The sequence below is a fragment of the Sapajus apella genome, unplaced genomic scaffold, assembly GCF_009761245.1.
Source record: "Sapajus apella isolate SASKATOON/1434 unplaced genomic scaffold, GSC_monkey_1.0 scaffold8, whole genome shotgun sequence".
NCBI lineage: Eukaryota > Metazoa > Chordata > Mammalia > Primates > Cebidae > Sapajus > Sapajus apella.
The window spans coordinates 19,759,700-19,784,463 of NW_022436948.1; the positions used below are offsets into that span (position 1 = coordinate 19,759,700).

Genomic DNA, 24,764 nt, shown 5'->3' on the forward strand with positions numbered 1-24,764 from the left:
ATCCCATCATTAATTCATTTTCTTATTGATGACCGTTGAGGATATTATTGGTGTTTAAATATTGCAGTATTGCAGAAAGTATTCTTGCACATGTTATTCTTGTGTACACATTTGATAATGTCTCTAGGGCCTGTATCAAAGTGGACCATGCATCTTCAACTTTACTAAATAGTATTAATCGGCTGCTACAATAGTTGTATCAGTTTACTCTCTGTCAGCAGCATGAGAGTTCCCATGTTTTCTACTCTCATTAACGTTTATTATTTTCAGACATTAAGATATTTTGTTGGTTGAATATGCATATCCTATCTCATTTAATTTGTTTAATACTGAGCATATAGTACCAATAAGCATCTCTTCATTTCTTTTTATGAATTACCATTTTACAACCTTTGCCCCTTTTTTACAATTGGATTTTTGGTTATCATATTAATAGTAGTTTTATATGTGTGTGTATATATATATATATATATATATATATTATATATATATGTAAATATATATATTATATATATATATTTTATATATATATATATACATATAAAACTATATAGTTTTATATATATACATATAAAACTATATATAGTTTTATATATATACATATAAAACTATATATATAGTTTTATATGTGTATATATATATATAAAATATATATATATATATATTTTTTTTTGAGATCAAGTCTCAGTCTGTTGCCTAAGCTGGAGTGCAGTGGCATGATCTCGGCTCACTGCAGCCCCTGTCTACTGGGTTCAAGTGATTCTCCTGCCTCAGCTTCCTGAGTAGCCGAGTAGCTGGGATTACAGGCAGGTGCCACCACATCCAGCTAATTTTTATATTTTATATATAGAGATGGGGTTTTACCATGTTGGCCAGGCTGGTCTCCAACTTCTGGCCTCTAGTGATCCACACTCGTTGGCCTCCCAAAGTGCTAGGATTACAGATGTAAGCCATCATGCCTGGCCTGTTCTTTATATTTGTAGAAAATTAAACCCTTGTGGGCCAGGCACGGTGGCTCACGTCTGTAATTTCAGCACTTTGGGAAGCCAAGATGGGTGGATTACCTGAGGTCAGGAGTTTGAGACCAGCCTGGCCCACATGGTGAAACCCCATCCCTACTAAAAATATGAAAAACTAGCCAGGCGTGGTGGTGCATACCTGCTATTCCAGATACTTGGGAGGCTGAGGCATGAGAATCACTTGAACCCAAGAGGTGGAGGTTGCAGTGAGCTGAGATTGTGCCACTGCACTCCAGCCTGGGTGACAAAGTGACACTCCATCTCAGAAAAAAAAGAAAGTTAAACCCTTGTCACTACAAATATTTCTCTTATCTGGCTTGCCTTTTAATTTTGTTTATGCTGTCTTTAAGGTAGACTAAATAATTCATCTTTTCCTGTATGATTTATATTTATGAAATTTAAGAAAGCATTTCCTAACTTGATGTTATAAAGCAGCCTACTCTTTTAAAGTCTTGATTTTCACATTTAATTGTATAATTTATTTGAAGTTTATTTTTTACATATAGAGTGAAGAAAGGGACCTAATTTTGAATCACCCTTTCCTCCACAAGGATAGGCAGTATTCTGGACTATTTATTTATTCTCTACTCTTAATGATTATGCCATGCTGTCATACATATAACAGGTTCCCTTAAGTGCCTGGGCCTGCTTCATCGGTCCATTTGTTTGCCTATCTACCACTGTCACACCGTTTTAACAACTATAGCTTTGTAACAAGTTTTGATTTTTGGGATGGTGAGTCCTTCTTACCTATTTTTCAAAATTTCATGCTTATTGTAGGGTTGACTTGTCAACTTCTTAGTTGTCTTAAAATCTGTTTTGTCTGGTAATGATATTCCTATGTCAGGTTTCCTTTTAATAGTACATATTTTCCCGTTCCTTTCAACTTTTTCATGTCATTATTTTTTAGATTTTCTCTTAGGACCATATAGAAATCTTTTTCTTTTTTTTTTCCTTTCGTAAACCCATTCTCCTAAAATGATTGTGGATTTGACAGTTTCTTCTTATGGCTAAATCAGCATTTGCTTATTTTAAGATGATTTTGTTAGCACTTTGTATTCTGGTTTGGGATTTTTAAACATGCTGATAAATTGCTTCATTTTATCATTTAAATAATGATCCTCTCTATCTCATTAATAATGATTTTCTCCTTTAAGCTAGTTTTCTTAATCTGTTTTTTTAAAAAATCAGGTTCTGTTGTTATACTAGGTTTTTGTTAGTGTTTACCTGGTATATTCTTTCTTTCAACCATTTTGTGTTGTTAGGTTTTACGTCTGTCTTTTGTAAATAGCATAAAACTATGATTTTCCTTTTAAATCTAGTCTTTGAATTATTGTCTTTTAGTAGATAAATTTTAATTTGTATTCATTTTACTGCGATTATCATTTCTTTGCATTATTGTATTTCTCCTTTCCTGTCATATATTGGATTGATCCAGTTTTCTTTATTTTCCCTTTCTTTTTACTTTGTTTTAGAAGTTAGTATTTCACTCATAGGTGTACCATTATTTAATCTATTCCCTATTGTTGGTTGATTTTTAATTTTTGTTACTATACTAATACTTCACTTAGCAGCCTTATGCATATATGATTCCATACGTATGCTAGTGGCTCTGTAAATACATGGTTGTACGTGATTCCAGGACAACGAGTATGTGTATTTTAACTTTTAATAAATGTAGGTGATATTCTTTTAAAGATAAATTTATCCAATAAGCAGATTTTATATGTGGTTACATATACTGAAGGAAAGGGGAAATATTTCATTTTAGGAGTGGCTACTACTGCAGTGTTATTTTTAAAGCATCTCAACATTGGTTGTTATTATGTCAGGATTGCCTGTTAAAAAAATACTGAGGACAAAGTTTCATGTATTTTTAATAATGGAATTTCTTAAAGCAGACATGGATACTGCCTTCCTTATCTGCAGGATTTAGGGAAAGCCAAATTGATGCTTGAGTATCTGTAAGGAATTCATACAAGTCAACTTGAAAAACAGCTCCTGAAATTGGAACACATATATGCCAGGTACAGACAGCCCTGAACATTAGAACAATTTGAATTTCCAACATCAGTGGGTACTTGGATACATTTTCCCATTCAATTTAAGCAAGGCCCTGAGCTGGGTGTAATACCAAAAAGGTAAAAAGGATTCTCCTTTCCTACAGAAACTCAGTCTAGAAGAGAGGATAGTGTATACACAAGTAACAAACCAAACGTGGGGCACAATGCGAAGCACGTTTATGGAGGAGCTGTAATCTGTTTTGGAAGCATGGAGGAGAAAGATCAGTTCTAGCTATAACCCTTTTTGGAGTTCTTGGCATGGGTTAAGGGACCACATTGCTGAGCTACCAGCATTTGAGAAGGGACAGAATTTTCTCAAGTGGAGACTGGGTATGATTGTTGAAGTCTTACAGCAAAGGTGAGAGGGTGAGATGGGATGGCAGTGACATTCGTGGCAGTTTCATTAGTCAATCCACTTCTTGTAAGGCGAGAACTGGCACCCGATTCCTTCTCATTGACTTTCGCTCTCTGTTGCACTAGGTAGCAGCTGATAGATTGGGGTTAGTATCAGGTTATTGGCTGGTTTCAGCCAGTTGTAGAACATAGGGCAGCTGGTTTTGGGGCAGTGGGTGGGTGGGTGAGGGCTGGGGAAGTCAGGTGTATCTTATTGAGGTGGTTAGGATGGTTTTGGTGAAGAGGGATGATGAGACTTCATTGGAATTTCATTGCTGCTTATCTCCAAAGAGGTCAACCACAAGACACCTCTTATCACTCAGCCCATGTTACAGACTTTCATTACACGGTGAACAGTGTGTAAACAGATCCATATGTTGCAGCAGTTCTGCTGCACACCATTCCTAGTAGCCACATCAACAGTAGCATCATGTATAAAACCACTGTTTCCTCAGAGTTGGTTTATGAACCACCTCAATCTGAACCACGTGGTCAGTCTGGTAAAAATGTAGTGTCCTCAGCTCCATTACAGAATTAGAATCTCTGGGAGTGGGAGCCTGGGAGCTTGGGAACATGCATCTTGATAAGCTTACCAGGTGAGAATCCTTTGATCTTCAGTCATATGTGGAACTATTCATTGAATTGTCTGATGAACTTTTATTTACCAAAAATCATTTCTTTCAGTTTAGTGGTATAGTAAAAATGAAATATTCACTGTACTTAAACTCATTTCTGTTTTTAGACTTGGACTTGGAAAAGTAATGGTGTGATTAAGTCAGTAAACATTTGAGTGGGATATGAACATGCAAGATGGTGGTTCATCCCTCAAGGATATCACTTCTATTGCAGTCATTTACATCCCAAAATAAATTAGGATATGCTACGTTAAGTGCTAGTGAACTGGGAAATCCTGAGCATTACAGAGAAGGGCAAAAGAGTAATTGAATATAGAGAAGACACCATTGTGATGACATTTGAGGAACGCACCTAAAAAAATCCAGTACTTGTATGTATTAGATGAATGAAGACTAATACTAGAACACTTAGATTTGTTAAAATACAACAGTAACAGACAAAAAAATCCTTATGTGAACATTATTTCACTTAGCCTTACTGCGATTGGAGAATTTGAAACCCAAAGTGGAAAGCTAAACTCTTATGTGCAAGTTTTTCCTGCCAGTTCCACTGTTTTCCACTTATTAGAGAAGCACATGCTCTGTCAGCTTTTTGTGCTTGTGTCCTGTCTATGGGCCCTATTATTTTTCTTCAAGCTCCCTTTTCAAGTTTCCTCACTTTCTTTGAGGTATTCACTATCATCTGTTTTCAGAAAATTTCTAATATTCTATGTTCTGTATATATTCTTCAGTCCACTGACTTGACTTTTTTTTTCTTCCTCTCCTTTTTCTCCTAATTTTTTAGCTACTGGGTCTATCTAACTGATGACAGTGAATATGAAAGGCTTGGTCTTGAGTTCTGTAAATTTCTGGGGAGGTGGATCAGACGCTAGATAATTCTCAACATTTTGCAATTTAAAAAAATCTTTAGTTTGTAACTTTCTCTCTCTCTCACACACACACACACACACACACACATACACATACAGTCTCACACTCATATATATACCTTGTTACTTACCCCTTCCTCCAATCCAAACACAGACTCACTCTTACTCATGCTCCAAGAATTTTTGTAATGACTGAATGTACCAGTCAGGAGGAATCCCTCTAAGATGAGGAGGTAGGCCGTCAGAAGCCTAGGAGGGCTGGACATCAGAGAAAACCCAGGAGTCCTGGTTCTTTGGGTTGTCACCACAGGATTAGAGTTAGTTTGGAGCTAGAGTGTTCTTGGGGAGATCTGCTGTGGTAGATCACTTGATTTAAATGACTGAAATGTAAAGGTCTGAAAGTTTGTGTTTAACACTTAATGCATAATAGACATTGTGCTTTGCACATGCATGATTTCATTTAGGCCTACATCCTATGAAATATGAAATATATTCATCATTTTACTGATGAAGAAGTTGAGGCTTACAGGAAGATTAAGTAACTTTCCTAGGCTTCATGTAAGTGTACTTAAGTGCTCTTCAAATAAGGCATTTCCCAGCACAGCTTTTCTGTAAGTGCCTTTGTAATGTTCATAGCTTTTTATTGTAACAGCAGTAAAGTTATACTGCAATAGTTTATTCCAGTCCTAATGTTCTGAGACTTGGTGCCTTTAGGGAGCAAGCAGGATTTTTTTTTTTTTTTGAGATGGAGTCTTACTCTGTCTCCCAGGCTGGAGTGCAGTGGCGTGATCTTGGTTCACTGCAACCTCTGCCTCTTGGGTTCAAGAGATTCTCGTGCCTCAGTGTCCTGATTAGCTGGAATTACAGGCTTGTGCCACTACGCCTAGCTAATTTTTGTATTTTTAGTAGAGACGGGGTTTCACTTTGTTGGCCAGGGAAGTCTATAACTCCTGACCTCAAGTGATGTTCCCACCTTGACCTTGACCTCCCAATGTGCTGGAATTACAGGCGTGAGCCACTGTGCCTGGCCTGAAGAAACACTCTTGAATGTGTTCTGTTCTACCTGCATGGGAGTTCCATGGAGCCACAAGCTCATTCCAGGGGTTAGGAGAAGGAATTTATCTTGGCAGCACATACAACTTGAACAGAAAGTGGGGCAAAGCCAAGTGAGTACTCTTACATGAGAATACTGTGTCCTAGCAGTCGGGAATGTTCCCCTTAGTATCTTCATAATTTTCTTCCATTGTCTTTTTTTTGTGCAGATATCTTCTAAATTATAATTTGTACTTTGCAAAATAAAAAGCCATAAAAATTATTTTGAATCAACTAAAGACTCATGAGATTTATTTAGTTACAGTGAATAACCCTGACAAAATGTTGAGAAAAGTTGTTAAAATAAATATATATTAAATATACTAACAATTACATTTGGTTACATATTTGTAAGTGATGGTTATATAGAAAAACTGCATAGAAATCTAAACCTTAAAAAGTTTGCAAATCATAATTATCTATCTCACTTAAGCCTCACAACAACTGTGTAAAGTATTATCCCCATTTTATGGATGAAGAAACAGGCTTAGAGTGGAAAGGTGGATTCTCTGCTCACACAGCAGTATTATGTGGCTAAGCTATTGAACTTGAACCTAGGTTGGTTCTTCACTTCAAATGTGAAATTTTTTGATTAAATATTTGTATCTTGTACAGAAAAAAAAAATCTCATTAGCTTTCAGATGTTGTTTACCATGCTAATTGTTAAAAATATTCTATTTAAAAAATTCAGGGTCACAGCCTTTCAATTTCCCTTTAAGAGTCAAATAAAAGTATTAATTTTAAACTGAAGTTGTCTAAACAGGAAATTGTTACATAGGGGAAAATACCAATTTTGAAATCTTTTAAAAAATGTTGCCAGACAATCCATGATATAACTGGAGGTTAGTTGTCCTTCTAATTTTGATAGAAATTTATGTTTAGCTGACATTTCTAACAGTTGAATCAAAGGTGTTTATGAATATTACAGTGAACAAGCCAAAACAAGCCATTACAATGAACAGTTAAAAATGACATGAATACATCTTCTGTTAATGATAAAAAACAAACGTGGACTTGACGTTTAAATGAAAATGTTTGCATTTAGGATAGTACTGATAAATCTTTTAAATAACCTTATTTTTAAAACTTAGTTTAGGGTTGAACATCCCAGTGACCAGATTATGATGAACAAAATTGAAAAATGATAAAGCCTGAAGTCTTAAGTTTATCCAGCAGGGTGACTCATGCTTCTTTGTCATCCTCCCACGGCAGAAATTTGTTCCATGTGAATGCTAGTAACAGGCATCATACCCTGTTAATGCTAACATGTAGGAGTCAGTTGGAGGTAAAAACCCCTATCACGATTAGCATTAACAGCATACAGCCTTCAGCACTCAGAGGATGAGGCATAAAGAATTTAAACCACAGATTTCCCCTTCCTGGTTTGTGCCACCTGCAAGAGAGAAAGAAATGTTTGTGTATGCACATGTGGTTACAAAGCTGGAGTGAAAATATAGTAAATCTGAAAGGAAAATCGTCCATTTTCTGTTGAAAGGAGGGAGCTCATTAAATCCTAGGAAGTCATTTGTTGAGAGTGGTAGAGGAATTGGCAATTAAAACATGACATTTTTACCTTTAGGCATATTTGAAGACTTTTAAAAAAATTACTTTTTAAATTCTATTCTTTGATTTTGAACCACGTACATATGTGTATCATCTTCTTCAAAACAAAAACAAAAACTACTCTTCAAAGTTTCCAAATGCCAAAATGCAAATAGGGAAGCTTGCATTCTGACACAGTACATTTTTTTTTTTTTTCTGATTTATACTTCCTCTGGGAGCTAGACAATTAAAGGCCCAAATATTCAAAATAGTCCTTTATGATTTATAAAAATTAAAACCCAATTAACCTGTTTTACAAAGGTAGGGTTCAGGCTGAATTTTTCATTCTGTAATAAATCGTTGAAGTTTTACCTTTATTCTTTCAGGAAATATGACACAAGCAGTGGTGGTTTGACTACAAATGAACCTATCTGAAAATGTCCCCATCTGCTATTTAGAGATTCCTTTGGGGAAAGCATTACCCAGTGGCTTTGGTTTTGACTACATAAAGGAAGTATGACTTAAAGAGTCCTCTGTGTTTTGAACTACGTGTCTTAGGCAAAGGGTTGATTAAAAAAAAGAACAAGATGAATTTGCTACTTCCTTTTAGAGTCTGATTTTACTCTCTCAGATAAAGTGACATTTCTCCCACAGGTTTCTGATTTCAGTGTTACTATAGCAGAACCTAGAAGTTAGAGTATCATTCAAGTATGTGGTCTCTTTCAGTACAAGAGGGGAATCACCTTTTCTTTTATTTAATAATGAAACCAGCTAGATATAAAAATGTGACTAAGTTCAAAAGAAACGTATAAAGTAAAAAATTCCCCAGTGAATATATTTTGACGGGGCAGAATATCGTGGTTTGGAAATTTCCAAACCATGGAAATATATCATTTTTACTGATAGTATTTTTTTTTAAACTTTGCTGTTTTCTGAGATGAATTAGTTGATGATGAAAAACTTTGGATTAGGTGATGTCATTTCAGGAATTCATTTTATAGAATTTCAGTCAATAAAGATTATAAAAATAAGGACCTTTTCCCCCCTTACAGGATCTTGGACATAGTAAATGCTCAATAAATACATATTAATAATCTAGTGTTAGTTCCTCCCTCCCTAGCCAATATAACTCAACCTTTTCTTAAAAAGATGTGTTTAATTTGTATTGAAGGTAAATTGCTTGCTTACTATTCTACACATAAATTTTACTCCTGTTCTTTAAAGGTAACATATGAGCACCAGTATTAAAATAAATATATTTAGTATAATAATTGGCTTTTTTCATCTTTTTAAATATACATGTGAATTGCCTGATTAGAGCACTCAGAAAAGTGACAAGTGTTTTTGATAATGTGTTATACTATATTAAAAATTCTAATAGCCTTTTTTTATTGGTTCAAACCCTAAATGTATTTTGAAATAAAGTGTCACACAGGTCCCTTTTGTTCTCAAACAACCTTGTCATACAGGCGTGACGAATTCCTAATGCTGCAGAGAAATGAGAAGTTTGTCTAAATATACTGTAGAATCTTAAGTCATATTTAAAACACAATGATAGATGAAAAACAGTAATGAACAGAATGAAGGAGAAAATGTCCCAGAATTGTTTTTTCTTTTTAAATTTAAAAATACTCAGTAGACTTTTAAGGACATTATAATGACCAGAAGATCATTCATCCATCGTTGTGGCATCTATGTCCACTTCCAGTGTTTTTGATTGGGCTAAGCAACCAACAACAGAATTGTTATGTGCCTGAGTGGGAATTAGTGGTCATGGACAACAAAGGCCAGTCTGTTAGCCAAGGCATTGGGCAGAGGGTGCTCTCATGAGGTAATAAGAAATGAAGTAGTTCTTTCTGAAATCAGTGTGGCCAGTTAAAGTGGCTGAGGAAGAATTATACACAATTATAGGCCCAACAATCAATAGTGACAATGCTAACCAAGGAAGACTGTGACAAGCATAATATTCAATGTATAGCAATACAAGAGGAATTTATATGAATTATACATTAGAGATTAGATTGGGGTCTTTGACTAGGTAGTTCTGCCGATATACTTCCAATCCTCTCACTCCACAATACGTCTTTTGCTTACCACATGAAATATCCATTGTCAATGTAAGCTTTACTATATAGCATAGGTTCCAAGTTAAGTGTTCTTGATAGAATTACTACTCACTGTCTGAGTATCAAAATCTCACAGTGGATAAAAATCTACCAAGAGGAAGCACTGTGTGTACCAGATTAATGATAATACCAAGTATCTTTCATTATGTGACAGGCAATTCTTCTTCTGGTAGTAAGAATGAAAGTGAAGGAAACACTTAGGGAAATTTTTCTTTAAATTATGCTTTCCTTAAGGACATGTTTTTTTTGGGGGAGGTGTGAGCATAAGATTTCAGAATCTTATCCTTTTATTCTTTTACCCTTACCTTGTTGATTTTCCAGGAAAGAAGTTATCAAAACTAATATTCAGAGCATACTGTGTCCTAAGGTTGTCATTAAAGATCTGGTTTATCCTTCAAAAAAATTTTTTTTTTGTGGTGAAATATATATAACATAAGTTTACATCTTCACCATTTTTTAGTGTACAGGTCAGCTACAGTAAACACTTGGTCATAATGTTCTGCAGCCGTCGTTGTCATCCATCTCCGTAACTCTGTCTTGTAAGGATCTCGTTTTATGTCTAAATCATAGGTTATATTGTTGCACAATTATATATATATTTTTATTATTTGGCTGCTTATTCTCAGCACCCACCATTTAATATTTGCATACCAAAGGAACTGCACACCATAAAGTTTTCTTTAAAAAAAGTTACAGTGGTCGAATTTCATAACCAAAGCGGTTGTGGGATAGCTCTCATTTTATTCACCCTGAAACATACAAATAATTTAAAACTATAATTTGTTGTTACAAAGCAAACGTACATCTATTTCTGTTGAAAGTCATCTGATATTGATGTAGCAGTACAAATTCTAGGTCCAAAACCATTTTATTAGGTGAAATGTAATGTAATTATGTTACGGAAAATTAAAGTGATTTAGTTTAGGTAACTTCCTCTAAATATTTTCCCACTTTAACATTTATGTGTACCAATCAAAAACATAATCATTAAGATGGAATAATGTTGATTCCTATTTAGATCCATTCGCTAAAAGCAATTAGCATATACTTGCATATGTGGAAGCAGTATCTGGCTTTTCTATCAGAATTTATTCTGATTCTCTATGTTCTAAAGCTGCAGTTTTGGTTTACATCATGGAAGTAAGCAGTGATTAATGCAAGTGTATAAAAATCAGGATTCTGTGACGTTTTGGACTTGTCATAATCTTTAGAATAATGATTTCTAGAGTCAAAAGTTGAAAGTCACTGTAAACGTGATGCCCCTACCACCTGCCTCTATAAAAACTCTGCATCTTTCGGAGTGTTTTCCTTCCCTTTTACTTAAGACAGAATTCCTTACCCTTAGAGCCATCTCCTTTGGGTGGGAGAGCCAAGGTGACAGGTAAGGTCTCTGGTAGGTTGTTCTTGAAATGCAGACAAGTTATCTGGGGAAAGAGGGGTGGGGTTGAAGTTGACACATCATCTTAGACTTGTTTATTAGATGAGTTAGCTAGTGATCTTTGAAAGCAGCAATCAAAGGCCGAGGAGAGAGGACCCACGATAGGTAGATTTTAATGGGAATAAAGAGTAATGTGGAGGAAAGATAAGGATATGCCCCAAATAGTTTGGTAGTTCAATAGTTTTTTATTTATAATTTCAGCTCACACTTTGCATGTCCAGCATAAACCAGCAACAAATTAAGTATTTAGACTATCATCTGAGTTTTAGTTCTCTGATTTTCAACCTCTCTACATGCTATAAAATGTCATATGAAGTGTTTAATTTCTCAGTAATTCTTCATAAAGACCGTTAATATTCCCTGGCAAAAAGAAAATCCAAATGTGTGCCTTTCTAACGTGTATTTATTTGTATACAGTTTATCACGTATTTTCTGTAGAATATGATTCTGTGTTACATTTCAATAACTGACATTAAAGATCAGTCAACTTCTCTGCTACCAGGGAATGAGGTAAAGACTATTATGTTTCCTCTTGAATTCACGTGAGTTCCATCCTTAACAAGGGATTGATGGTGTGACTTACTACCGATAGAGATGGTGGCCAACTGGGGTTATGTCTTCTGAAGCACACAAACTCATCTTCTAAGAGTAAAAGTGGATTGTTCTGTAGGAATAACTTATATCCTGAAATGTTGGTGAATGATAAGATCACCACTTTTCAGATCATTAACTTTACATATAAGCAAAATTCCCTGAATAAGCCTTTGCTGGGGGAAAAAATATAAATTTGCCATATCATGATATTTCATTTACTTCCATAAAAACTTAACATCACTTCTTAATATTTCTAATTGGGAGCTCTTTATTGAAAAATATCAACTATTTCTAAATTAAGAGCTCCTTATTGAAAATAGCAGTTTATACACTAAATAGCATAATTTTTTTTGTATTTTGAGAATTTAGAAAATAAATGTTTTTAAAGATATATGCCAATGGTGATACTTAACACATAAAGGTGGGATGTACTTTTGAACTGTCTTAGAAGAAAACCAATGTGGATATTACAGAATCACTGTGGAAATGTTATATATCAGTGACCATTTAGTTGTGAATGCACAAAAGAGAAAGAATGTCAGCCTTAGAGGATTATCCTACTTTTCCCAATTTTAGAACCAGGAAGTTTTTACTGAAATGGCTTCGTGAAACTTATTTAGAAGCTAAGTAACCTTCCCAATAGTTTAATTATGGACAGTAATTAGTGTTTTTACATTTCAGATGAGGATGTGTAAAAAAAAAAAAAAAAAAAAAGTTAGGAATTCCTCCCCCCACCAGACTCATTCTGTGGAATAAGCAGAAGCAGGATGACAGCCAGCTGGAGTCTGACTCCCTGATGTGGGCTAGTGTGTCCCAGGGAGGGACTCACTTCCTCAACACCCTGACATCACACTGGCTCAGTGGCAGGTCTGACTGTACTGAAATGTTAGAGGATACATGTGAATAAAGCTGTGGGTAGGAAGGGGAGAGCTCGTGGGAGAGATGCATTCTGTTGCTTTAGATGATGACCATTCTTTCTTATTTCTTATTTCCACAAAACGTTTTCCATTTGCCTAACAAACTTTTTAATATCATACTTCCATAAGATAATTTTAATACTTTTTAAAATTTATAATTTGATTTTGATGTCCTTTCTCCCCACTCCCAGGGAACAGAAAATAAGGTGGCTGTTATCTGCTCTGGAGTGTTTTGTTACCCTTCCATGAGGCCTCCTTTGTGCATCTGAGTTCACTGTTTATGCTCAACACTGAATTTCAACAAAATGCCTCATTTGGAACTTATTATGTGTTACCTGTTTGTTATTTATATCCATATGTCTGCATCATGGGCAAAAATTGCTTTTCTATTTCTGTAAGCCACAGTTTATCTTTTTCTCCTTCCACATACCATAATGGCCCCAAGCAAGGAAGAATTTGTGTACCAAAAACTATTTAAGGCAAACAGAGAAAATTCTGTAAACAAAAGGTTTGGTTTTGCCTTTCTAAAAATTGGTTGTCTTACATGGATGGGATACCCTGTGTTATAAGGCAAAGACCATTTACTTGTTACATTCTCGTGACATTTGACCCACAAACCAAATGAGGGTCATGATTGCTGCTCCACAAGATGTTATCATACACACTCTTGGCCCTAGATATCCGTCCTTCAGGGTGTTCAAGTATGGACCTGTCCTCTTCGCCTTCCTTCTTTTGCTCTCTCAGATAGCATACTCCTGGAGGCTGTTTTCTCCTCAACTCCTGGGGGACCCTGCTTCTCTGTCTTCCCCAAGGTGGTTATTCCTCTCTCCATCCTCTGTCAGAGCACTTACCACACTGCATGGTAATTATTTCATGTGTCTCTTCTTAGTGCCGAGGTGTATGTGATGGCAGAGACTGGGTCTTCACTCAGTGCTGGATATAAAACTGGCAGATACTCACTAAATACTTTTGAATAAATGAGTCTCCAAAGGCATTTCTATCTGCAGAGTGGGCTTTTATTTGGCACTGGAGCATTTCAGAACTTAACTGATATGCAGGTTCTTGGAGGATTTAGTAGAAGTTTACAAATGTGGAGATATATTAATAAGATTTGTTGGCATTCCAGATTAGCAGTAGACACTTTTTAGACGATTCTGTCAAGTATAAACAACATGAAGTTGGAGAATACTGGTAGAAGTCATCATCTGGACTTGTGGGTAAAAATTAGGTTTCATCCCTAATTTAAAAAATTACTCTTGGATGCCATAATCATGTGTTTTCATTTCATAGAACCATGTCCTTTTTCTTAGGAGATCTGTGCTGAAGCATTTAGAAGTTAGATGCCAGGTTTGGATATAGATACAGACAGAGAGAGAGAGAGACAGGGATGGATAGGGACAGAGAGAGATAAGTCAATGTGGCAAATATTAACAATTAGCAAATCTAATTGAAAAGGAGTGTTCATTGTTCTGTCGTGTTCAACTTGCCTGGGTTCCATTCCAGACCTCACCATTGTTACTAGCTGTGTGGTATTTGGCAAGTTAATAAAACTCTTTAAGTCTTAGTTGCTTCTCTAAAAATGAAGATAAAGATAGAACCTACTCAGAAAGTCTTTGTGAAGATGAAGTGACAATGTAAAGCATTTAGTTGGGTGCCAGCCTCAGAATCAGGGCTCACTGAATGTTAGCCACGATACTAATGACATTGGTCATCAATACATGCTGAATACCTTGTAACCCTACTTCTATCACATGTTACACTTGCTGTTTTAAAAGTACAATCCCAGATACATTTGCCACCGTATAATTGAACCATTTTATAAACTGGGTTATCTGCAAGCAGGTAAAAGCCACGTAAAATAATTCTTTGGTTTATCCTAATCTTTAAGTCATAAAGTAACTGCTAAAAGGTACACCAAAATGTTTTCTTGGAAATAATTTTCAGAACTGTTTTAGTAGTTTTTCTTTTGGAATGCATTCTGAAACAAAAATTATAAAAACCAATTGAGGTCCACTTGACCTCATATATTTGGCACAAAATGTAAACTAAATTATGAGCATCATTAGATACCTTGGCCTTTTCAAATCACACAGGGTCCTGGATCTGCTGTGTGATGCTGAAGTAACCTCACTTCTTTGGGCTTCAGCTCCCTCATTGTGGTCTCTGAAAATTCATGACACAGTAAAAAATCTTTGAAAAGTCTCTACTTTCTCAGACTGCAGTTGTATCTCACCTTCCAGATTGATTTCTTATAATACACAAGATCATCCATTAAAACATAATAATAGGAAACACCTACACAGAGCTCCCTCTGTGCCAGGCACCTAAGTGTTTGATGTATACTAACTCAGTTATTCCTCCTCACAGCCTTAGGAATAAGTACCCACATCCTCCCCATTGAAACACAGGGTCTTGAGGCGCAGGCAGGTGAAATAACTTGCCCAAGGTTAATCAGTGAGTAAGCAGCATGCTGTTGCGATGCCACCTGGGCAATCTGGCACCCGTTTCTCATGCTCAGAACCATTATGTGTGTGAGCATATAAAAGACCATAGCATTTTGTTAAGATAGCCAGGAATTTATAATTTGTGTAGAGCACTCTCATTTATGGAGAACTGGCATAAATGTCATTGTAGGTCATTGTTTCACCTTATCCAAACATCAGCCTCACAATTCCATTAAATCAGCTATTTGATATTCTTCACTAATCTTTCCTTCTGCCAGTGTCTTAACCCTGTCTACCCACACAAGGTAGCAATATCTGTGCTAATCCGTCCTAATAATTAGTACAGATATTAGTGATCTGTGCTAGTTGATTAATATCTCTGCTGTTTTTCAGAATTAGCACAGACATTCACAGTCTGTTTTAAACTACAGCCACTTAACCTATGTTAAGCCTCACTTTCTGGTGAGTGTGTCACAGTGTATAAGGGTGGTCATTTTAGGAATCAAGTGTTCTTCCACACTGCTGAGCCTTAGGCTTGTGAGTGAGGATGCTGAACGGCTCAGACAGGATGTGCTTATTTGAGGATAGATGTGCTTTTGCGCTGGTTTTGCTGGAGGATCTGAATATTGTAAGCTCAAAGACACTGATTGGTGGACAGAACTTAAGTGCTTCAGGGCAGATGAGAATTACACAGCAGTGATCATATTAAAAGCATTGCATTTCCTGAAGAGTCTGAGATAAGGTAATTTTTTTTCATATGTATATGAAATTCATATATGAAAATTGTAACCAGTGAGAGGTGGGATAAAAAGAGACTTAAATTGTAATATTTTTCCTTGAAAAATAGTGTTTCACAATTTTTTTATTCTCTCTAATTTAAGGAAACATGTAACAGTTTTGAGTCCAGTAAGGTCAGTGAAAGACAAAAATACATTCTATAGTGAATTACAGTGGTACTTACTCTTTCTTTGGACATAGAGGATATAAATTCACTAAGACCAGCTGTGTCTCACGAGGTATATGAAAGTGAGCTTGGTAGTTACACTGGAATCCCAGAATTCCATCACTGAAAGGGATTTTAGAGATGACTCAGTCCCTGTTACCCATCTTAGAGATGAGAAAAATGAGGCACAGAAATTTGCAGAGTTGGAACTAGAAACAAACCATGATTCTTAGTCTGTGCTCCTTCCCCAGTAGCAGGCTTCTGCAGAGTAGAAGCCTATTATCAAAACAATAAGGCTGTTGAAATCAGTGGCTTCAGCTAAGCAATAGCCAATGACTAACAGAAATGGGGATACCAACTAGTTAAGGACAGAGGTGCTCAGTCCAAGTGAAGGCCAGGAGTCTACATACCACTTTCCTCTATTCAAGCTATTTATGCCTGCTAGGTTTAGAGTACTGATTATGAAAGTGAACCCGCAGAGTGAACCCTCAACCCTCATGGCTGAGATTAAAGGAAGCCTCTAGCCTGCTGACATCAAATTCAAAATTGTGTATGAAGATGCACATTAAAAAACTTTTTCTGGGAAGAGCATACATAACTTCCATTAGATTCTCAAGGAGGTAGGAATAAAGGAATTGAATAACTATTACTTTAAAATGAAAGAATTCCTTTAAATTGAATGGTAGATCTTATGACATGAAAGCTGATAAAAAAAACTTTTTAAAAGTTAAAATGTAGGGCTTTTTGGCGTAGAGTTTTTTGATTTGCAGAAGACTGTTAAGATGAGGTATTGAAAGATGAAAGTTAAAAATTTTCCATGTTGGCACATGGAAAGTAAAGAATGGTAAAATTCATAGCACATTCTAATTAGTTCATGTATTTATGTTACTGAAATTGAAGTGATATCAAATTGCATAGCAATGTCCTGATAGCCTTTCCTCTAACTTTTTGGGTTTGTAAGGGTAGGGTTGTGCCTATCTTGCTCACCTTTGTCTCTCGCCTCTAACATGGCGTCCAGCACAGGTAGACTGTGATGACTTTTTTTTGGGTAAATACCAATTAATTACACTTTCGACACATGATTAGGTTAACACAAGAGCAGACATTTGTGCAAACACCACGGTTCTCCCTTGAAGTGATTGTAGGTTTCAGCCAGTGCTAATTTTTCTCTTTCTTAATGTGTGTGGTTAGGAAGCCAGGTCCTGTGGCCAGAGTAAGTGGACCCACTATGTGAGGAAACTTGCTTATCACAGCCTAATAAGGAGTAGTTCTTGTGGCATAAGTCAATACTAAATGTGCTTTGGTCATTTGACAGAAATCAGGGAGGCAGCAAGGAGTCATGGAAATGAGCCCAAACTGAGAGTCAAAAGCCTGTGGTCTGCCGACACCACTAGCCCACATCCGTACCTAAAAGCAGGCTGTGCACTAGGGACCTAGTGACCTTACTAGAAAAAACTCAAATTCTCAGAGGCATAAGTCCTCATGGGCAAAATGTGGATACCACCACCGAACCCTGCCAATTTCCTATCATTGTGACTATCAAATTAGCCCACAGGCAGGAAATTGCCTTGAAACTTTTTATAGCTTATATTACTCTTCACATAGATAAGCAATTAACTTTATATATATCCATTTTTAAAAGATCAGTCCTATGATTAAAAGTTCGACTACCCTAGTTCACTTCGTTTATACATTATGCTAAAGCCCTATAAAAGAGGCACTACTTTGGAGAGATGTCGATTACAAGCAGTAATTTTGGCTTTGGAATATATATATAATGTTCACTTGACCTCATTTATTTGACACAAAATATAAACTAAATTATGAGCATCATTAGATACCTTGGCCTTTTCAAATCACACAAGGTCCTGGATCGGCTCTGTGGTGCTGGAGAAGTAAGTTCACTTCTCTGGCCCTCAGCTCCCCAATTTTTGACATACTTTGCATTCTTATATCTTTGTCAGCTGTCAACTTCAGTATTTTCAGGTTAAATTCTATCCGTAGTCATCCCAATATACCTGCTTTAGATGATACAAACGTCAAAAGATCCGGCTCTCCCTCGTAAAACGTGGAGAACAGACACCACGGGGGTTTTGTGAGGGTAAAGAAAGGCAACCGCTCAGCAAAAACGCACCCTGGCACAACGGGGGTGAATAAATACAGAAGCTCATTGAGCGTTTGCTCCATCTTCACTTCTATTAAATGAAGACACTGATATCTAAAATGCTATGAGTCTAACTTTGTAAAGATTAAGATAGATTTGTAGTTATTTTTCAAGATAAAATAGAAAAGACACAAGTTTTGAAGGCAGTCTCTTTTGATCCACCCTGCCCCACTACTGTGTTATACACACTTCTCTGGCCGCTCCAAAAGGGAAGCTGGTCCAAGGCCATATCACAGGTACCTCCCCTACCATCCCAGGAAACTTTGCAAAGAAGCTCAAGTATTAGGTTTCTAACACCCCTCCTTCCCCCGCCTCTGCCCGCCGGAATCCATCCAGCGCAACCTCTGGTCCGGGGCGAGGCGACACCTTCTGGGTCCCCAGGGGGCACCCTCAGGCGCAGCGGGGCCAGGCCAGGCTCTGCGGCCACGTGCGCGCCGCCCCTGCCCTGCCCTGCCAGTCCCCCCGCGGCGACCCTCGCACCGAGGTTCCCCCGCGTCCTTGCCACGTTCAAGAGAGGAAAGGCGGGCGGGGGCGCGAGACTGAAGTTGGCGTACCTGCTGTGCCAGGAGCGTCTCCTTGGTTCCCCGCGCTGGCTCTGCGGGCCGCTCCGGGCTCCGCGGTCCGCTCCCTTCCCGAGGCTGCAGGCGGCGCTGGGGCCCGGGCTCGGCCGCTCACAGGAAGCCCGCGCCTGCGAACGTGCGACCCTTTTATAACTCACTGTGACTCATAACCGACCAGGCGCCTTTCTGCATACCCCCCGCTTCTCCCCCCTCCTGCCTGTTCTTGGAACCTACAGCTTGAAAACTTTTTTCTTTTTAAAGGAAAAGTCGAAAAAGCCCAGCGCCCGGGGAATTGGTGTTTTCCCCTTTCCCTTTCTCGGGTGTCATTGCGTGTGTGTATTTTTTTTCTCTCGACACGCGCCGTGTACTTTCCTGCGCCCAGCGCTGCAAGGCTCAGGCTCCAACCTTTGTTCTTAAAGAAAAGGAAATGCCTTCAAATGACGGCCCAGACGTCGCCCGAACTCAGTCGGCCTGAGGGGGAAGTGGCGACTTCTTGCAACTGGGTGGCAGGGGTATCTCTACTCTCTCCTTGCAGGGAGCCCAAGAGGAGTGAGTGGGAGGTTTTTCCTCCTCAACTGAGTCAGCTGGAGCCAAGCAGGTCCCTAAGAGAGGAAGAAATCCTCTTCAGGCGATCCTGTATCTCATCCCTACCTCAACACCCTTCAAAAGCCCGCGTTTGGTTTGGAATATGTAACTGGGCTTTGAGAACGTTTGTACTGTGTCTGGTACCCGCATTCGGGATGTCAAGATATAGGACTTGAAACTTTAAAAATTTTGACCTCACCAACATTCTCCCCCTGTCCTCCACTACCATCCCCAGGACCTATTCCTGGAGCATATGGGACTCAGGTCATTTTAATTTTTGGTTTCATCGCCACTCTCTTTTTCCTTCACCCTGCCACAAAGGGGACATTTTCCTGGAGCAACCATTTGATTTTTGGGGATGGAAAAGAACAAATAGATCCTGCAAGCCTAGCCAAGTAACTCATTCATGAGTCTCAGTTCAATAAACGTTTAGACCTTGAAGAAGAAGAAGGAAATATGAGGAAGAGAAGGAGAACAGGAATAGACCTAGCCTCATCGTCATGTGACTGGGGCCTTTTTGTAAGAAAGACAGGGCCACTGCTGGCTTGCATTGCAAGTATCCAGTACTTGGGCCCTCTCTGTCAAGGGCATAAGACATTTTAAAATAGTTTGTATTAAGCTGATATCAGTCAGTTTCTAGGACCCCTGAATCCATGTCAGAGCTGGAAATCCCATAGTACTTAATTTACAGATGGCTCAGGTTGGTTAAGGAACTTGGGAGCATTTTAAAACCCTCTTTTCTTAAGATACATGTTTTTCCCCTATATTCAAACAACAATAATCATGATGATAACCATTAACACTTATAACGCATTTAACATGTTCTAGGTCCTGTGCTAACACTTCTTACATGCATTAACTCTTCCAGTTTTCATTATGATCATATGAGGGGGGAGCATTATAATCTCTATTTCCAGATGAGGAAACTGAGCACAGAGAGATTAAACTTGTTAACTTAGGTCCTAGTAAGTAGCCAAGCTGAGATTTAAACTCAGTTCTGAGCCTGGAGGGCTGGCACCATAGTCCAGTCTCCCTGCTTTCCAGATCCATGTGACATTGAGGAGCTGGGGAAGCTGTACAGGGGGGCATGTGGCAAGGATGCATGGTCCCCACCCAGGTGGGCCATGTCTCTCTGCTGGTTATAGATGCCTACAAGGCCTTCTGAATTTCCCATTTCTCATTATAGCTTGAACTATATGAAATTTCCCATAGGCAATTCTAGGATGACCTTTTATCCCTAGAATGGCAAGTTTGTATAATTCAGTTTAATAGAAGCAGGACATTTCTCAATCTTCCCTTCTCCCAGTGATGGAAGTAATTTCAGGTCATGTGCAAACCTCCCCATTTTAGGCCCCAGTTTGAGATACCCAGAATAGTGGATGGAGAAAGGGGTTTTAGAAGTCAAATCCACCTGAATTTTACACTAATTCTAGCTGTGGAATCTGAAGGTTAACCTTTCTATGTCTCAGCTCCCTATAAATGACAATAATAATGTCTCCCATTAGGGATTGCTATGAATTGAATCATATTCTCCTCAACTTCATCTGTTGAAGCCCTAACCCCCAGTGTTATCCCCATTTGGAAATAGAGCCTGTGGGGAGGTAATAAAGGATAAATGAGGTCATCAGGGTGGATCCCAAATCTCATAGAGCTAGTGTCCTTACGAGAAGAGGAAGAGGCACCAGAATTCCCTTTCTGTCAGAGATCAGACAAAGCAGTGGTCATGTGAGTATGCAATGGGATGGTTTCCTATAAGCCAGGAAGAGAGTCCTCACCAGAAACCAAACCCTGCAGGGCATTGATCTGGAACTTTCTAGCCTCCAGAACTGTGAGAAAATAAATTGTTGTTGTTTCAGCCACCCAGTGTGTGGTATTTTCTTATGGCAACCCTAGCTGACTAAGAGGGATATATATGATGATTAAATAAGGTGATGGATAAAAAGTACCTGGTCAAAATGGATAGCTTGAGAAAGTAAGAGCTGGCCACCTGCCAGGGCAAATATCCCATGGATGTTGTTGTGGGCGGAATCGTGTTCCCCTCCCGCCACCTCCCAAATTCGTATATTGATGTCCTAACAGCCAGTACTTCAGACAAGATTGGGTGCGTGCAGAGTGGTATGGCCGTAGACCACCCAGTACTTCAGAATATAACCTTATTTGGAAACAGGACCTTTGTGGATGTAATTAGTCAAGATGAGGTCCTATTAAAATAGGGTGGGCTCCTAATCCAATATGACTGGTGTCCTTAGAAAAAGAACATGATGCGTAGAGAAAGAAACATGTATAGAAGGAAGAGAGTGTGAAGAAACATTGGGAGAAGATGGCCATCTATGAGCCAAGGATAAGGGCTTGGAACAGATCCTTTCTCCACAGCTCTCAGAAGGAACCAGTCCTGCTGACATTTTGATCTTGGACTTCCAGCTCACAGAGCTATAAGGCAATACATTTTTGTGGTTTAAACCATCCAGTTTGTGGTATTCGGTCACAGCAGCCCTCACAAAGTGATACAGGTGTATCTCCAGGGCTGATGGGGCTGGTGTTCTCATCCCTCCCTTTACTCTTCGGAAACCGAGCAGCTATCATCAGTGACCTTCCAGATGAGAGTGGTACTTCTTGATATTACTTAATATTGATAATGAGGAATGGATTGTGACAGCTGGCACACTACAGATCAGAGTCTTGCTAAAAACATCATAGGTTCATGAAATTCTACAGAAACCACAATAATCACAGGAAATGGTTAGGAACCAGCCTCCAATCTCGGCCCTCTCCTTAAAAGAAAAAATAAGTGGCAGAAAAAAATAAAAATAGTTTCTGGAGATTTAGTACTCAATGATCTTGAAGCTCAACCCTTTGGAAGAATGTAAGAGAGAGAGACATTTCTCAGAGTGGATAACACTTTTTAGATAGTGGGTGAAGAAACAGACTCACATTTTAGGCTTGACCAGCTTATTTATTGTGGCACAGGGTTTCAGTTCACTGTTTACCCTGTTGTACAATAACATGGAGATAATTAATTATTCTGTGAACTTGTGGTTGCTCTTCATCCCTTGGGATGAAGCGGGTTGAATTGGCTTCCTCTGTACTCCATCAGTGGCACAACCATAATTAATGCCTGAGGCTAAAAAATGTAGCCATAAGATATTCACACTTCATAGAGAGTGTTTGTTTTTATTTTTCACAAACAAAACATGAGAGAGTTTTTTCCTATTATAATTTAATTTTTATTTCTTTCACTGTTTATAACATTTGGAAGCCCAATTCTGGTCTGTGTTGTTTTCACCCACATTTCCTCTGTAAACGGGTTGCTGCTTTGGAGTGTTGTGTGATACTCTTAAGGATGCCTTTCCCTTCAGAGGGTAGAGGAGTGGCATTTTTTTTTCTCTCTCCATCAAATAGATGAAATTAACAAATTAGAGAGAATTAACTTTTTAACCTTATTTTTCCCATTCACGCCTCCACAGTGAACAGTGGAATAAAGTCAAACCTCTGCAAAGGAGACTAGTGTCTTCTGCAGTGAGTTACAGGCTATGTTTAGCTGTACTCTAATTGTTTAATCATTTGTACCCATCAAATGCCTCTTAAGAATTCTTCTGTCTATACATACACTGCCTTCCGTAGATAACTTTTTTCATAAATGTAATATTTAAAGTTTTTTGGTAATGCACATTTTTTGCTCTTGGCTCATTTCTTCATTTGTACATTTTGGGAAGCCAGGTTGTCACAGTCTTTTGGAAATTTTCATATAATAGAGGAAAAATTAGGTTCTCGGGAAAAGACCAAGATTCTCAAAACATTTTGGTTCATGAACAACCTTGGCAGGAAACCGTTCTGCTTCCATATAGAAGTCATCATCATCAAATCACATATAGAGAAAATTGCTCCACCTGCCCCCCTATAACACTCACTTCCCTCAGTATCTGACCTCAGTCATATTCTTTTTTGTTTGTTTTTGTGACGGAGTTTTATTCTTGTTACCCAGGCTGGGCTGCAGTGGCACAATCTTGGCTCATTGCAATCTCCATTTCCTGGGTTCAAGCGATTCTCCTGCCTCCTGAGTAGCAACCTTATCTATATTCTTATCTCAACTGGCCTAGCTCAGTGTTTTAAGCTTCAGTTTGTGAATTGATGAGTCACTTGTAGTAAATTACTCTATAATGTCTTTTTCCCCCCTCCTTCCTCTCTGAAATAACTGGGGAGACTTCTTTGAGCACCAACAATGTCTGTTGTTATTTTTTTCAACTTTAATTTTATATTCAGGGAGTACATGTGCAGGTTGTTTATAAGGGTATATTGTGTGATGCCGAAGTTTGGGGTATGATTAAACCCATCACCCAGGTAGTGAGCATAGTACCCAATAAGCAATTTTTTATCCCTTGTCCCGCCCCTTCCAACCCCATCTTACAGTCCCCATTGTCTATTGTTCCCATTGTTATTTCCATGTGTACCCAATTTATTTTTTTTGAGACAAAGTCTTGCTCTGTTGTGCAGACTGAGGTGCTCACTGCAATCTCTGCCTCCCAGGCTCAAGTGATTCTCCTGCCTCAGCCTCCTGAGTAGCTGGGACTACAGCTGTGCACCACCAGGCCAGGCTAATTTTTGTTTTTTAAATACAGAAAGGGTTTCTCCATGTTGGCCAGTCTGGTCTTGAACTCCTGGCCTCAAGTGACCCAACTTCCTCAGCTTCTCAAGGTGCTAGAATTACAGGAATAAGCCACCATGCCCAACCATGTGTATTTAATGTTTAGTTCTCACTTATAAGTGAGAACATGTAGTATCTGATTTTCTGTTTCTGCATTAATTTGCTTAAGATAATGGCCTCCAGCTGCCTCCATGGTGTGCAAAGGATATGATTTTTTTTAATGGCTGCATAGTATTCCATGGTGTGTATATATCATATTTTCTTTATCCAATCCACCACTGATGGGCCTCTGGATTGATTTCTTGTCTCTGCTGTTGTGAATAGTGCTGCAGTGAACATACAAGTGCATATGCCTTTTTGGTAGAACAATTTACAGTACTTTCCTTTGGGTCTATACTCAGAATGGGATTGCTGGGTTGAATGGTGGTTCTATTTTTAGTTCTTTAAGAAATGTACAAACTGCTTTCTACGGTGGCTAAACTAATTTACAGTCCCATAAACAGTGTAGAGTCATTCCTTTTTTTTCTGCAGCCTGACCGACATCTATTATTTTTGGACTTTGAGGAATAGATTGTGACAACTCGCACAGCTACAGATCAATGACAAAGTCTTGCTAAAAGCATGATAGTTTCATGAAATTCCACAGAAATCACAATAAGCACAGGGAATGATTAGGAACCAGCCTCCAATCTCTCTCCTTAAAAAAAAAAAAAAGTGGCAGAAAAAAATAAAGCCAGT

At 38.1% G+C, this 24,764-nt stretch overlaps 1 protein-coding gene and 1 long non-coding RNA gene across 7 annotated transcripts in view; one reads left to right on the forward strand and one right to left on the reverse strand.

Moving 5' to 3' along the window:
* MRPL39 (mitochondrial ribosomal protein L39) overlaps positions 1-24,764 on the forward strand; it is a 196,336-nt gene that overhangs the window by 24,233 nt on the left and 147,339 nt on the right. Inside the window, exon 10 of one of the 6 annotated variants that reach the window (XM_032277127.1) lies at positions 9,200-9,207. The exons of 2 other annotated variants lie outside the window; for them this stretch is intronic. In XM_032277127.1, coding sequence (XP_032133018.1) covers positions 9,200-9,207 — 8 coding nt within the window. Of the gene's footprint in view, positions 1-5,987; positions 6,306-9,199; positions 9,208-9,893; positions 12,465-12,879; positions 13,013-24,764 lie in introns of those variants that run through there. 3 more of the 6 variants (XM_032277122.1, XM_032277123.1, XM_032277129.1) reach the window with 3 other exon arrangements.
* On the reverse strand, positions 902-15,248 carry LOC116550934. Its single transcript, XR_004268626.1, has 3 exons — positions 14,759-15,248; positions 10,407-11,163; positions 902-931 (listed from the first exon to the last, which is right to left on the reverse strand). It is a non-coding gene; the product is annotated as an uncharacterized LOC116550934 (long non-coding RNA).